General features: G+C 36.2%; 1 protein-coding gene across 1 annotated transcript; it reads left to right on the top strand.

Annotated features, from left to right (window-relative positions):
- On the top strand, positions 1–3,306 carry LOC113310243 (subtilisin-like protease SBT5.3). The gene is made up of 10 exons (XM_026558846.1): positions 1–117; positions 223–320; positions 409–558; positions 658–769; positions 888–1,413; positions 1,498–1,592; positions 1,672–1,908; positions 2,020–2,134; positions 2,257–2,461; positions 2,585–3,306. The coding sequence occupies exons 1-10, from the start codon at positions 41–43 to the stop codon at positions 3,163–3,165; spliced, it is 2,196 nt and encodes a 731-aa protein (XP_026414631.1). The 5' UTR covers positions 1–40; the 3' UTR covers positions 3,166–3,306.
- Positions 3,307–14,537: the final 11,231 nt, after the last annotated feature.

Here is a 14,537-nt window from a genome sequence, read left to right as displayed (position 1 = left end):
TTTTTTTTTATTGTAAAATTTGCAGCTTTATATAGTGTATATGGGAGAACACTCATACCCAGATTCTGATTCGGTTATATCGTCAAACCATGAATTGCTTGCATCGGTTGCTGGAAGGTAAATACATGTTATGGATCAAGTGCACCAGCACCACTTTAATTAATTAATTTTATTTAAAACAATCATATTATTTGTTTTCTCTGGTTCATTGGTTCATTTCAGCTTCGGTCAAGCTAAAGAAGCAATAACTCACCATTATCATAAGAGCTTTCGAGGCTTTTCAGCCAAACTCACGCCAGAACAAGCACAAAAACTTCGCGGTAAGCAAAATTCTAGTCTACACACATAGCAGTTGGTGTCACATTTACTAATCAATCTAATCTATAATGATAAAATTCTGGATTACAGAAACAGAATCAGTCATTTCAGTTTTTGAAAGTAAGACTAACCAGCTCCATACTACTCATTCTTGGGATTTCCTTGGCGTCAACAATGTTCCACAAAATAACGCAAAAGTTGAATCCAAATCAGACACGATCGTTGGAGTCATTGATACTGGTATGAAGACTTGGAAGTTCTAGTCTTATTGACCTTTCAAAGTTTAAGTACGAAGTTCAATTAGACTGAGAACTTTGGTTTTTGAATGCGCAATTGTAGGAATTTGGCCTGAATCAGAGAGCTTCAATGATAACGGATTAGGGCCCGTACCGAAGAGATTCAAGGGAGAATGTGTTGCCGGAGATCAGTTTACAGTCAATAACTGCAACAGGTAAGCACTTGTCAAATTAAAACTTCGAGGTGGGCCGACTTTTCCCCTTTACACTTTGTTGAATCTACGTACATAAGCAAGATAATCGGCACTCGGCTTATTGAATCTAATTTTGTAGGAAGATAATCGGTGCAAGAATCTACCCAAAAGGATATGAAGCAAAATACGGACCACTAGAATCTTTCAATGCAACTTTCTTCCGATCTCCTCGTGATAGCGATGGTCATGGAACTCACACTGCATCAACAGTTGCTGGGTCAGTTGTGAATAACGTCAGTTTATTTGGTATTGCAAGTGGAACTGCTAGGGGAGGCATGCCGAGTGCTAGACTTGCCATATACAAAACGTGTTGGTTCGTTGCTTGTACAGACGCTGATAATCTAGCAGCCTTTGATGATGCCATCAGTGATGGAGTCGATATAATTTCTATCTCTGTAGGATCTAGACCAGATGGTTTCTTTGATGATCCCATCTCCATTGGATCTTATCATGCATTCAAGAAAGGTATTCTTGTTTCTACCTCAGCAGGAAATTCAGGTTTTGCTACAACAAAAACCGCTCCTTGGCTCCTAACTGTCGCTGCTAGCTCTATCGACCGAGAATTCAATTCCAACGTTCAGCTTGGAAATTCAAAGATGTTGATGGTAAGTTTTGAGCAGGTATCATGAACCTGATGCACACATATCTATGCGTTTCTCTATATTTAAAGGGGACATGTAAAATTTCAGGGATCCTCTCTAAACCCATTAAAAATGGATAAATTTCATCCGGTAATATTTGCAAGAGATGCAGCTGCTGCAGGTGTCACAGAGGGAGAAGCAAGGTATGGATATTTAATACCATGGAATATATATTATTATGTACGTATTCTGAATTATTTTTTTTTTGTCTCTGTTTACAAGCTTATGCTTCAACGGCACTCTAGATCGTAAGTTGATTAAGGGGAAGATAGTGGTTTGTAGTGGATTAGGTATTGAAAACCCCGACGTCGTTGTAAGAGAGGGTGGTGGTGTTGGAATGGTACTTTCTATCGACTCCTTATTTGGACTAAATGAGTACAGCTTGCAATACGTCATTCCGACTACTGTTCTTGACAGAAATGAAGTACAAGTTCTTCAAAATTACGTTAGCCGATCAAAGTAAGTTCTAACATCAGTTGAAACATCTGTCTGCAGTTCAAATTCATAAAAGGTTTTTCATGAACGATATAGCTGTTCAAGTGTAGTAAATATATTTTGTTTCCCTAACAGGAACCCAACCGCCAAAATATCCCCAACAAAGACAATTCTCAACGCCACCCGTGCACCAAAAATGGCATTCTTTTCTTCAATCGGACCAAATACTATCACTCCCGACATCATCAAAGTAGGTTCAATTTCTTGTCGATAACAAAAACCTGAGTTGAACATCAGTTCGTCAATTAACATAACAAATTTAAAAAATAGTTGTAGATTCTTTATGTCTAAGCATGAAATTTTACGTTGCAGCCTGACATTACAGCACCTGGTGTGAGGATATTGGCAGCATGGTCTCCGGTAAGTATTGAATCGACAGCAGGAAGATCCGTAGACTATAATATCATTTCAGGAACGTCCATGTCCTGCCCACATGCTTCTGGAATTGCTGCCATGGTAAAAAGTCACCACCCCTCGTGGAGTCCAGCAGCTATTAAATCTGCCATAATGACAACAGGTTTATAGAATAAAAAATCCCAATTAATACCACCACTCCTATTCGATTTTGAAACCAAATTCGCGATTGATCATTACACTTTTCCTGTTCTAACAATATCTTCCGCGCATTTTGATGATACAGCAAATGCCATGGACAATACTAAGAGAGCCATATTGCAAAATCCATCTGATTCTCCAGCGTCACCATTCAACTACGGATCCGGGCATGTAAATCCCATAGCAGCACTAGATCCTGGCTTGGTATATGACTTCGGCTCCAAAGATCTAATTGACTTCTTATGCAGTACTCGTGCCTATGCTACGCAAATTCAAATGCTTACTGGAAAAAAAGTCGCTTGTAAAAGCCCACCAGTTCCCATGTATAATCTAAACTATCCTTCAATTGGTGTTGCCAATATGAACGGAAGTGTAACAATTGTACGAACTGTCACATACTACGGACATGGCCCAGCAGTTTTTGATTCCAAAGTCGAGTTAGATAGCCCTACAGGCGTGAAGGTGAAGGCCACAGTGAAACCAAAACAACTCAAGTTCAAAGAAGCTGGTGAAAAGATGATATTTAGTGTTAGTTTTGTGGCTGACAAGACTAATCATGGAAGTTTGGTGTTTGGATCCTTAACTTGGAGCTCTGGCAACAAATACAAAGTTAGAAGTCCCATCGGACTTAATTTGGCTTCAGCCATCCAAGTAAGAGGGAAGTAATTATTAAGCTATGTATTGACGAGGACGACCCACAAAAGTTTACTCCCTTTTCTTATTTTACATGCACTCTATGTTGCTTACTCGAATAAATATAAATGCAATAGCGTTATTACGTCATAATAAAGAAAAATATTAAAAAGAGATTCTTCGAAAGTACTGTCTCAGTTTAATGAGAAGCTGCATACTCATATGCCTAAAGCCCATATTGGAAATATGAGGCAACAAGGATGACAAATGTACACGGTACACACTGATTTTTACAGCCACATGCAAAACTAGATCGATTATTATTGTGAATGACTAGTACTAATAAATTGCAAACTAGCTGGAATCAGGTAAATGCAACCGTATAATCAAACAAAGACATGGTGAATAAATTTTTTAGAAAAAATAAATTGCGGCCTGTTGCTTTGTCAAGTTCAGTTTTAGAAAATTCCGTTGGAACAATCACCAATACTTAATTTTTTCCCTTTCTTAGGGTCAGTCTGTTGATTCCTAAGTGTTGGGTTTTCTCTTTCAATATATAACCAATTCACAAAAAAAAAAATTAAATTGTTGCTGTTGTTGTTCACTCTAGCTAGGAGGGTTGTTTAGTGTTCAGTTATCTGAATTGTTCCAGAAATTTATCTCTCTCTGGATGGCCAGAGAAGTGGGAATGATTAAATTTGTTTACTATTGAACTAATAATATGTGAGAATTCTATTCCAAAGCTTAATTTTGACAAAGTATTTATCTTTCCTTCATCTGTAACCTAAAGTTCTCAAATTATACAATCTTTTCCTTTCAAAAAGCAAAAGAATACTTGTAAGCTTTCGGAAATTATTATTTTGCTTGGGAAATTTTTTTACATCGGAATAGATTGGGAAATTATCCAACCATATTGCTCAACTATAGCTTCATTCAAAATCCAATCCCCGAATTCTTAATAAATCCCAGATACTAAGTTTGATTTACGATTCGTTGGTTCCATACGATTTTTGTTTCGGTTCGATTCGTTGGTAGAATAAAATTATGTGGGAATTAAGTGTTTGACTGTCCCTCGCTTTCTCTTACTCAAATGGTCTTAGACTTAAAACTCAATTTTAAATTAATTAACTCATTTTATTGAAATGACCCTTAAAAAAGGAGGGCCATTTGGATAAAGATATTTGATGATGTTATCAAATGATAAACTATATCCTTTAAGGATATAATCGTCAAGCCACTTAAACATAACATGTCTCATAAATCATACATAAGAATTCGACAAATTTTATATATTTGGAAAGTTTTTTGAAAGAGTTACACAACGAGCGTAGATACAACTATCAAATTTTCATTTCATGAAATTTTTTATTCTCTAAATAATTTTTTAAATTTTCTTCATATTTTATAGTGTGCAGGTAATATGCACACTGATTTTATGTGCAAACAATATGCACACTGGTTATAATATTACAGGGCCACCGAAATAATTAGAAAATTTTATTAAATAAACCTGAGACCAAAAGAGTAACACTCATAATTTCTAGGGTCATAAGAATAAATTTCTCCTAACGTCATCATTTATGCTTAACCACAACTACTAGGATACAACTTCATAGAGAAAAATATAAGGTTTGGATAGTTTGATATTCGTAAAGGATATATCTAAGAAGATTCAAATTCGTCCAATACTAACTTATGAATATTCAGCCTTTAGCATGGAGACAGACTGAAGACAATAACCTGAGTGGTGAAGCTGGAATATACTCAATGGAATATTAATATCAAGCTAGACTTGTATAGCTTTCAGGAATTTGTATACTGGAACTTTATCCTGAGCAATGGACTTGACTCTGCTCTGAATCACATACATAATTCTAATTATCTATAGTCTTCTAAATTATCACCTATATAACTACACAAAATTGGTTAAAAAGACCAAAATCAACAATTCCTGAGTGAAATGGACAGTTAGATTTTGATACTGTTTAAATGGAAAAAAATGTAAAAATAGGCAGGATGTAACCAGTTTCATCGTGCCCATTTTCAAATATTTTTTCTTATTTTTAATTTACACAGGATGTATCTAGTTTCATCCTTGCTATTTTTTAAATTTAAGCTAGGATGAAACCAGTTTCATCCTTACTATTTTTTTTTTTGCCATTTCACCCAAACTATTTTTTACTCGTCCATATGAATCGTGATTTAAAAATATTTGGACAAATGACCCATTTTCCGTTATAACTAAGCTTAAATGAGATCTTGCATATTTATAATTAAGCTTTCTACTTATCGAAAAAAATAAAAATAATCAGCTTTCTCCTAGCATTAGTTCTCCAATATTTACATCTTGAAGTGAGAAATTATCATCACAATGGCGCAAATAGCACAGGTTGCCATCAAAACTGTGTTAGTGGTGTCGTTGATGCTAGTGTTGGTTTTTTCACCTAATGTCTATGTTTTTGTTTCGGGTTCCTCAACTCATGCAAAACAAAAATAAGTAGATGAAGAAGTCGATGCCCTTCTGAAGTGGAAATCAACCCTCATTAACCAAACTTCTTACCTCCTCCCATCCTGGAAGAAAAATTCTGCTAATGGTACAATAAATCCATGCAACTTGTACGAAATCACTTGTACGCAGGGGAGTGTCGCAGGATTGAATATAACGGGTTTGGGTTTACAAGGTATGCTCCATAATTTCAGTTTCTAAGCTTTTTCTAACATTGTGAGTCTTGACTTGAGACAGAACAGACTCTTCGGATTCATTCCCTCCAAAATTGGTAATCTTTCAAAACTTGCGTACCTTGATTTTTCTGAAAATCAACTCAGTGGATTCATCCCTCAAGAAATTGGCAGTTTACACTTTCTCACTGTTCTAGGGTTGTACCAAAACAAACTTATCGGTCCACTCCTTACTTTTATATGCAATCTAACTAACTTGATTGAATTGTCAATTGGTGTAAATCATCTTTCTGGCATCATTCCTCCAGAAATCGGAAATCCAAAATTTCTTACTTTCCCATCCTTTTCTTCGAATATTCTAACCGGCTCAATTCCTACTTCTTTAAGCAATTTGAGCAACCTAGATTTCATAAACCTTGAATTAAATCAACTTACTGGTCCAATCCCTCAAGATATAGGAAGACTAAGTTCTCTTACTCAGTTGGGTTTTTCTGTGAACAATCTTAATGGTTCAATCCCTCAAGATATAGGAAACTTAAGGTGTAGGTACTCAAAATAGACTCACCACGTGTCAACACGAGAAGGCCTTAAAGAGAGTAATGTATCTCGGTCAAAGATCTCAGTCAGTGACTTGTCAAATCAAGTCAGAGAAAGTCATAATTAATGAACCGGCGAAGATACGTGCACGAGATAATAGTGCAAACCACGAGAAAGTTGTGGGAGTATCCGGCAAGGTATCACACGAAACAAGTATACAAGCGAAGGAAGATTGCTTGGCCCAAAAGTCATTCGGCGAAGATAATACTTGTTGAGCAAGAAATATGACAGCTGTCCCGACAGGATCATATGGGTATCAGCGAAAAAAGGGGAAAAAATTTATGAAAAATGGGTCGGCCGAAGGACAAAGCAAGACCATGAAGCTCCCACGAAGAAAAATGATTTGTCCAGCACTAAAGGTGATATGCCTATAAATAGAGGTCCTTGGGCAACGAATGAAGGATTGAATTTTTGGTAGAGTAGGAACCTTAGCTTAGAGAGTAAGATTAGGGTTTTCCTTTGTGTGTAATCTTGTAATCGAGAGTTCCCATTCTATAAATTAATAAAAGTTCTTTAATCAAATTGGTATCTCATGTCTTAGATCTTGTTTACTTACTATTTGGGTGTACTACTGGTTTTCGGTAGTTACATTTTGGGGCTAGAAACAGGGACCTTAGATTGCGGATTTATCCTCATCTAAGAGTTAGAAAAGGAAAGAAGTTGTCTTAGAGATTGTAGAGATTATAGATTTAGCGAGTTGTTTGAAGTTAGGGTTGTAGATCTTAAGTTTTTACATTCGTAGACAAGGTTAGGAACACAGAATAAGAAGAGATCTTGGAATTTCGCGTGGAGAGCAGAGAAAGATCGTGGAAGTTGAAGATTATTAGATGGCCAGGGAACCATATAGAGCAAGGCATGTGATAGCAACAAGAAGAAGCAAACGTATAGGGGCGAGGAGAGGAAGAATGTAAAAGGAAAGAAGGTCAGCTACAGGGGAAAGAAAAGGTGCAAACCGGCGACAAAATGATCCGGACGGAGAGGACAATTACAGAGATGGTTCATAACACACCTCTGACACGGAGACTGCTGCATAGGAGGAGATGACTCATGAAGAGTTAGAGGATAACGTTGAGGAAAAACATATGACGTTGGAGCAGTTAAGAGAGACGCTTCGTCTTGAGAAAGAACGAGACAGAAACTTGGAGGACCAACATGCTAGGCTGACGAGACAAAACGCTAGGCTAATGATGAAAAACGATCGACTCAACGAAGAGTTAGTGGAAAATGATGTGGACTCGGGGGAAAACGAAATAATATCAGAAGATGAAGAGCCACGGCGGGGAGGATTTACTCGCAAAGATGATGGAGGAGAAAGGCGAAGAAGACGACAACGGGAAGATATTGAAGAACGATATTTGAGAAGAGGGATATAGGCAACAAGATGGGAAGATCAAAGAAGGAGATATGAGGAATAAAGCAGAAGGGCGGATGAATTGAGGCGAGGGGAAGAGGCCCGTCTTGACGAAATGGAAAGACATCATGGGCAATCAGGCGAGGTGAGGGAAGACTTATCTTGCTGAGGTGTGGTCATAACGAAGGAAACAGGGGGAACCCAAATCAGGAGATCATGAACGAGCTGCGAGAAATGAGATCCTTGATCAACAACTCGAAGAAAGGAGGAAGAGCTCAATTGGCATAAGAAATAGAAGAGGCGGGCAAGTCTCGGTTCACCTATGATATAATGTATACAGATATTCCAGAAAAGTGTGTGTTACCCATGTTTACGAGCATATTCAGCGGAACGAAAAGTGTTGTACGACACTTGAGACAATACACTCTAGGGTGAAGTCTCGGTTCACCTAGGGTGCAGTCTCGTAACCATAAGCCCTATAGGTAAAAGGTATAAGAGGTTGCGAAAACAACTGGTTGTTGTTAAGACTGGATGGGAGGAGCTAACCTTGTATGGTAGAAGTATGCCTCCTTGAAGGGGCAACCAGGGGGGAGATAAGGGAGGCACCCTCCATTAGGGACCTGATTAGTGTCTTAAGACACAAATGTCATGAGGCTTTTTATTCGCAAGGATATTAAGGCTTGTCATATTTGTGCAACAATCCTGAAGAGGCAATAATACAAAAGAAAAAGATAAGACGAGATCAATGGGTTTTCGCATGAAAGTGCGAAGACGTCCTGCGATTTCGTCGCAAGACGGCAATGTCATGGGTCTTTATTTTCGCAAGAATATTTAGGCCTGTCATATTGTCGCAACATTCCTGAAGAGGCCATAATACAAAAGAAAAAGTTAAGGCAAGATCAATGGGTTTTTGCATGAAAGTGCAAGGACGTCCTGCGATTTTGTCGCAATGACAAAAGGTGGCATAATAAGACCTTTAATTAGGAAGGAAAAATAAGACCATACGATAAAATAAATTAATTATAAGTATTCGCAACAGATTATTTTTTGGAAGAAAGATAACGAGAGGCAAGTACGGGAATCAATACACAAGAAGCATTATCTTTCTCATCAACAAAATATTAAAAGAAAAATTGATTCCAAAGTTGGTAGAAAAGTGTAATTCGCAAAAGTGATAGAAATAAGACAATTCAAGAATAAAAAGCTAGATAGAGAGCTCAAGATTCAATATTAATTTCAGTAGCAGGAGATGACAAAATTTCTTCGCCAATATTCTCGCAAGTCTCTCATTCATTTCGGTTTTGATCTTCGCCATGACTAGCATCTTGATTATCACAAGCAATTACTTCTTTAGGAGAAATTTCTTTCTCATTCTGATTAACACCAGCAGATACTTCTTTAGAAGGAACCTCTTCTTCATCTTCCAAGAAATTATCCTCTACACCGCTTTCGTAATCATAATCACTATCAGCAGGACGAGGAACTTCATCATCATCTACTTCTAAAGGATCAATTGATGTGGGAGGAAGAGAGTTGGACAATAAAATGTCATTTACAAGGACTTCATCCCGGAGATGAACTTGGCGAAGAAGTGCTCTTTGATGATTCCTATCTTGAATATCCTTAAAATAAGCAAGATAATCAAGACTTATTTATGCTCGATCGCGAGAACCAGTAAGGGTAGAGATGAGCAGTACATTTTCTTTGAGAATTTTACCATATTTAGCCTCCAAACACAGAAATAGAAGAATGAAGATTCTTCTCAGACTCTGCGAAAAATAGAATACAAAATTTTATTAAGATAAGGAATTTAGAGAGATATGACAAAGAAAAGATAATTAATGCAGTCAAACTATTATGACTATCTTTCTTTTGCGAAATGAGGTGTTGAATCAAGGATAGACAACTATTCTCCCAATGGTCCATTGCGTCATCAAATTTATCTCCAACTAAACCTTTAAGTCGAGACTGAAGATTTTTCTCTTTAGAAATAAGAAAGGCATTTTTCTTCGCAAGAGAAGAGTAAGATTCTTCTAATTTGGAAAATTGTTATTTAAGTTGATTCGCCTTTACACTTAAATCTATTCTACCTTGAATGAGTGTATCTATTTCAGCGATAGATGACTCTGTTACTTCTTTAAGTTCATTTCTCATAGAGCGAAGAGATTGCTCTTGGTCAGCACATACTTTTTGGAGAAAACTAAGTTGTTGCGAAGATATCACCATCTTGTTTAAATAAGTTCGCTTCTCTTGAGATAAGGTTTTATTCTCATATGATAAAGTTTCCATCCCTAAATTTGATTTAGTTAAAGAATAAGAAAGACGAGATACTTCATTACTTAATAGATCTTGTCTTTGAACTAATTGGGTATTTTCATTGGTAAGATTATTTATCTGATCAAGAGAATATGAATAGAGGTTATCTAATTGGTTATATTGATCCATCAAGATTCCTTTATCAACACGGGCTTCTTCAACAACATATTCAAATTGATATCTCTCCATTATTCGTTTCTGATTTAATGCTTAACATGCGAAAGAGGGATTTAAAGGATAATTAAACATGGGAAGGATAAAACCATCGAAAAGGAAAATTAAAGACATAGATAAGAAAATCATACCTCTTAATTCATCATTCTTCTTGCGAAGATTGTCACGATCCAGCAAAACATTTTAAAGCTTCTGATTTTCAAGACGAAGAGCAAGACATTTTTTTTCTAAAGCTTTCTGCGAAGCAGCTCTGTCAGAACCCAAATGCTTGCTCAGAATTTTGCAAACATTAGACTTGATGGGATAAGTAGAAGACTTCTTGACATCATCCAGAAGTTCAGATAAAACTTTGAAAGCAATATCTATCCCTTTCACGGTTTCTTTCGACAGAGGAAGAGACTTGGGTAGAGAACTGGTAGAGATAGAAGGTTGAGAAATACTCTTAATAGGAAGAGAAGAGGTTTCATTCGCATAAGGATCCAGAAGGGGAATTTCAATCATAGAAAGGTCAGCTGAAGAAATGAAATCAAAGGCAGCATTTTCGCGAATTGGAGATAAAGGTTTATCTTGCGAAGATGTCGCAGGAGACTTGGAAGAAATGAGTAGGTGGAAGGGAAAAGAAGTTGGCATAGTTTTAAGGTGGCGATATTTCTTGAGAGGTTTATGAATATCTTTATCACCTGCGAATTACAATCCAGATAAGAAACAGAGGCAACAATATTGTTATTAGAAAAAGATAGTGTTTCTTACTACCTTCTCATTCGCAGACTTTCTTTTGTGTGCGACGACCTTATGCTGTGATTTGGGAATGTTAGGGTTTTGAAATGTAAATTTAGTGTTGGAGCCGCTTTTTTTGAAATAACAAGAGTATGGGAATCACATAAACAAAATCAAATAAGGCAATAAACAAGATCAATTTCAAATATATCAATTCAGCAAAACTCATAAAGAAGAAAAGAGAAGACTAACCTTGATGAATCCATGAAAAATAATAGCAGGGAGATTGTCTCGAAGAAAATTGCGAACTATGAAGATCTAGTATGAAGATGAAGAAGAACTTAAGAAGGTTGAAGAAGAAAGAAGAAAAGTTGCAACAATGGAGTTTACAGGAGAACGATGAAGTTGCATAGAAAATAAAAAGAAGAAAAAATAGAGTGAGAAGGAATATATTTAGAGGGAATTTCTCCTCGAGAAAATCAACATGAAATACGGAAAGATATAAGCGGTGAAAAGGCAACGGTTACAAAAGACGTGTCGAGAAATAAACAGAAGAAAGAATACGTGTGATAAATGCAGAATATAAAAAAGAGAACAGCTGCGGCATTTCTCACATCATTCTCTACATTGTAGAGAAGATATGAGAATAGGCAAGATGTAGGATCAAAATCTCGCAACAATAATGTCTCAGCGAAATTGTCAATGGTACAACACAATAGCGTCGCAGAACAATTTCAGGAAGAATATAACAAACGACGTCAGCTAGGATCATGAGAAAGATGTGATAGTCCTGCGAAAATTAGAGAGCTTGCGAAATTAACATTTGTAAGGTTGCGAGAATGTCGCAAACCATATCCGAAAATAAAGGACAGATTAGCTGTCATCCACTATGTATTTCCTTATAAATAGTCATTCGAGTTGTAAAGAAGAGGGAGATCTTTATTGAGTAAGAAACAAGTAAATATGAGAGAGAAAGTTCAGAGCAGAGATCATTCTTGACTTCTTTATCTTTCTTGTAAGAACATTCAAAAATTAATCAATAAAATTAAGAGTGTAAACCTAAAAATGAGTTGATTAACAATGAAATCATATGAGGGGTGTAGTGTAGGATTTCCTGCAACTACAATAAATTTGTGTTTAGTTAGTAATTGAAGAAGAGTAAACTGAATGAAGAGTAGAAAATCAACCATCATCAAGATTTAAAGATTCAGTTAAGCCTCTTATCTCTTTATTTGGGTTCTTCAATGTGCCATTCACTTTCCTCTGTGAGTTATTCTCAATCTTCATCTTCTTCATCACAAATGTTTTTTCTTTATTTTAAGATCCGATTGATGTTGTTATCAAAAAAGTAAGAGTGATAGAAATAATTTCCTATGAAAAAAGTTTCTTTGTTGAAATATGGAGTTATAGTTACCATTTGTGATTAAGCATAATCTGAATTTTTTTCCAAAATTTTTTAACAAACCCATTTTGATTCTCTTTCTCACCTACACCATCATCAGTTGATTCTCTTACTAACCTTTTCACTACACTGGTAATAATCATCAATATAACTACCATCCACAGCACCAATATTATGGTCAGCAAGATCAAATCAGAAATCATCACCATCTACCATTCTCTAGAGACGATTCTACAAAACCCATGTTCTCCGATCCCAAAATTCGAGACTAGTAATTTTACATCTAATAATTGATTTTTAAATTCAAATAAAGTGTGTATCTGTTGTGTTCTTCTCAATGTTTATTTTTATTTATGATTAGATTTGAGTTTCTCAACTAAACTGTAATAGTTCTTATGTTAATCAAATAGAAAAAAAAGGCACTATTTTGATTCTAGACATTCCTATTTATTTAAACTAAATTGTTGTTTTCATTATTAGATTCCTGCAAGTAATATAAATCTATACAATGTATCAAGAGTTTGATTTAATTAAGAATTTTGTTATGGGTGAATTGAGGCAAGTAATATCAATAAGAGCTTCCAATTGTTGTAGATCCGGCCTTTCTTTTTCCAATTGTTGTAGATCCGGCCTCTATTCTTTCTTGTTCCTCAAGATTTCTGGTAAGCAAAACCAAACATTAGTTACTTCACATGATATCTTGAAACATTTCAAGATTCCATAACTAGTCATGTGGAGCAAGACACCAACCTTAATCTTGGCGCATAATCCGAATTACCCCAAACCATAGCGATTGTTCTATCAGCTTCCTCTTGACGAAAACATTTGGGCCGTTTTGTTAGCACATGGTCTTGGATATCCCCATTATACGGTAGACTATTGAGGAAACTGCGGATAGCTCCCTCTTTGCCTGTTAACAAAAACCATATATTCGGACTTCGTAGAAGAACAAATGAGAGTTTGCGTCATCTAACGACTCGTTGGAGAACAATGTGTAGTGAAATGGGAAGACAGGTGGATGAACGACATCTTATTCTTGCATTCATTAATGCTCTCTTTGCAACAAATTTATTGTGTACCCAAATTTTCAGAATAAAGGATACAATAACAATGTCAGACCTGCGCGAATTTCAACAAGAATATATAGCACTTTAGGAAAAGCAAAGAGATATGTAATCTTAACCATTTGCAATATTTGATTTGAAAGGTGGAAATACAAGTCTACTCCCGAGATTGACAAATGTTGTTGCGAGTACATCGCAGAGAACTCAAGGAAGGAACAAAAGTTGGTGGCTATGGGCAATGCAGATCAAGTAGAGTTTAATAAAGAATACAGAGACAAGCAACTTCAAAACTATGGAGGTGCTGATACACTTCAACTAGGAAGCTTTGCAGAACAACAAACACATTATAACAAGAAAGCTTGAAGAATAGTGTGGGAACAAGTAAATTTGCCAAAGTTGAACAGTACAGTGGATAAAGTATGAGAAGATGCTCTCCTAATGGATGATATTCCAGAACCACCTAATGCAGGCGAAGAGCCACCACCAGGGAGGAGGAGTAAAGAATTTTGTGTTTATCACATATTCCAGGGTCACACAACAATAAATTGCAGAAATGTGAGAAAGATTATATTGCGAATGATCGAGTAAGGGAAGTTGGACCATTTCTTACTGAATCGGCCAAGAAATTTACCACCACCACCACCTCAAGGAAGTAAATATGCAAAGGAGGACAAGAACACATTTTTTATTGAAGTGGGTACAAAATCAAAGAGTTTATATTGCAACTCGATGATACACTCGTCCAAAAGTATATAATATTTTCATGATAATGTTTTAAGTCGAGTTTATGCAAGAGATGCTGAAGGAAGGGAAATTTTCAACCTGGCAAAAATATCACCTTTGAAAGACTGGCAAAGGCAGAAAATCACTTTCAACGCAAATGAAATACCATAAGGAAGAGTATCACATGAGTGCCCACTGGTGGTGAGATTGGGAATTAATCCAAAACCATTGGAAAAAGATGGAGAAGAATATGAGAAGAATACTTGGGAAATAAATCGAATACTTATAGATACGGGAAGTTCGGTGGATATTCTGTTTTACCATACGTATAAAACAATAGGAGGGAGAGATGATGAGCTAATCCCTTCAACGTAAAAAATCT

Source organism: Papaver somniferum, chromosome 9 (assembly GCF_003573695.1).
Source record: "Papaver somniferum cultivar HN1 chromosome 9, ASM357369v1, whole genome shotgun sequence".
In the NCBI taxonomy this organism is placed as follows: domain Eukaryota; kingdom Viridiplantae; phylum Streptophyta; class Magnoliopsida; order Ranunculales; family Papaveraceae; genus Papaver; species Papaver somniferum.
The sequence above is the reverse complement of the archived record's forward strand: the minus strand, read 5'-3'. Positions and strand labels throughout refer to the sequence as shown.

What these genes read in the sequence shown, in the direction of transcription:
- LOC113310243 (XM_026558846.1), top strand. Translation starts at nt 41, where the DNA reads ATGGGAGAACACTCATACCCAGATTCTGATTCGGTTATATCGTCAAAC. An exon ending in GTCACAGAGGGAGAAGCAAG is followed by an intron (nt 1,593 to 1,671) that starts GTATGGATATTT and finishes TCTGTTTACAAG; the next exon opens with CTTATGCTTCAACGGCACTC. An exon ending in TCACTCCCGACATCATCAAA is followed by an intron (nt 2,135 to 2,256) that starts GTAGGTTCAATT and finishes TTTACGTTGCAG; the next exon opens with CCTGACATTACAGCACCTGG.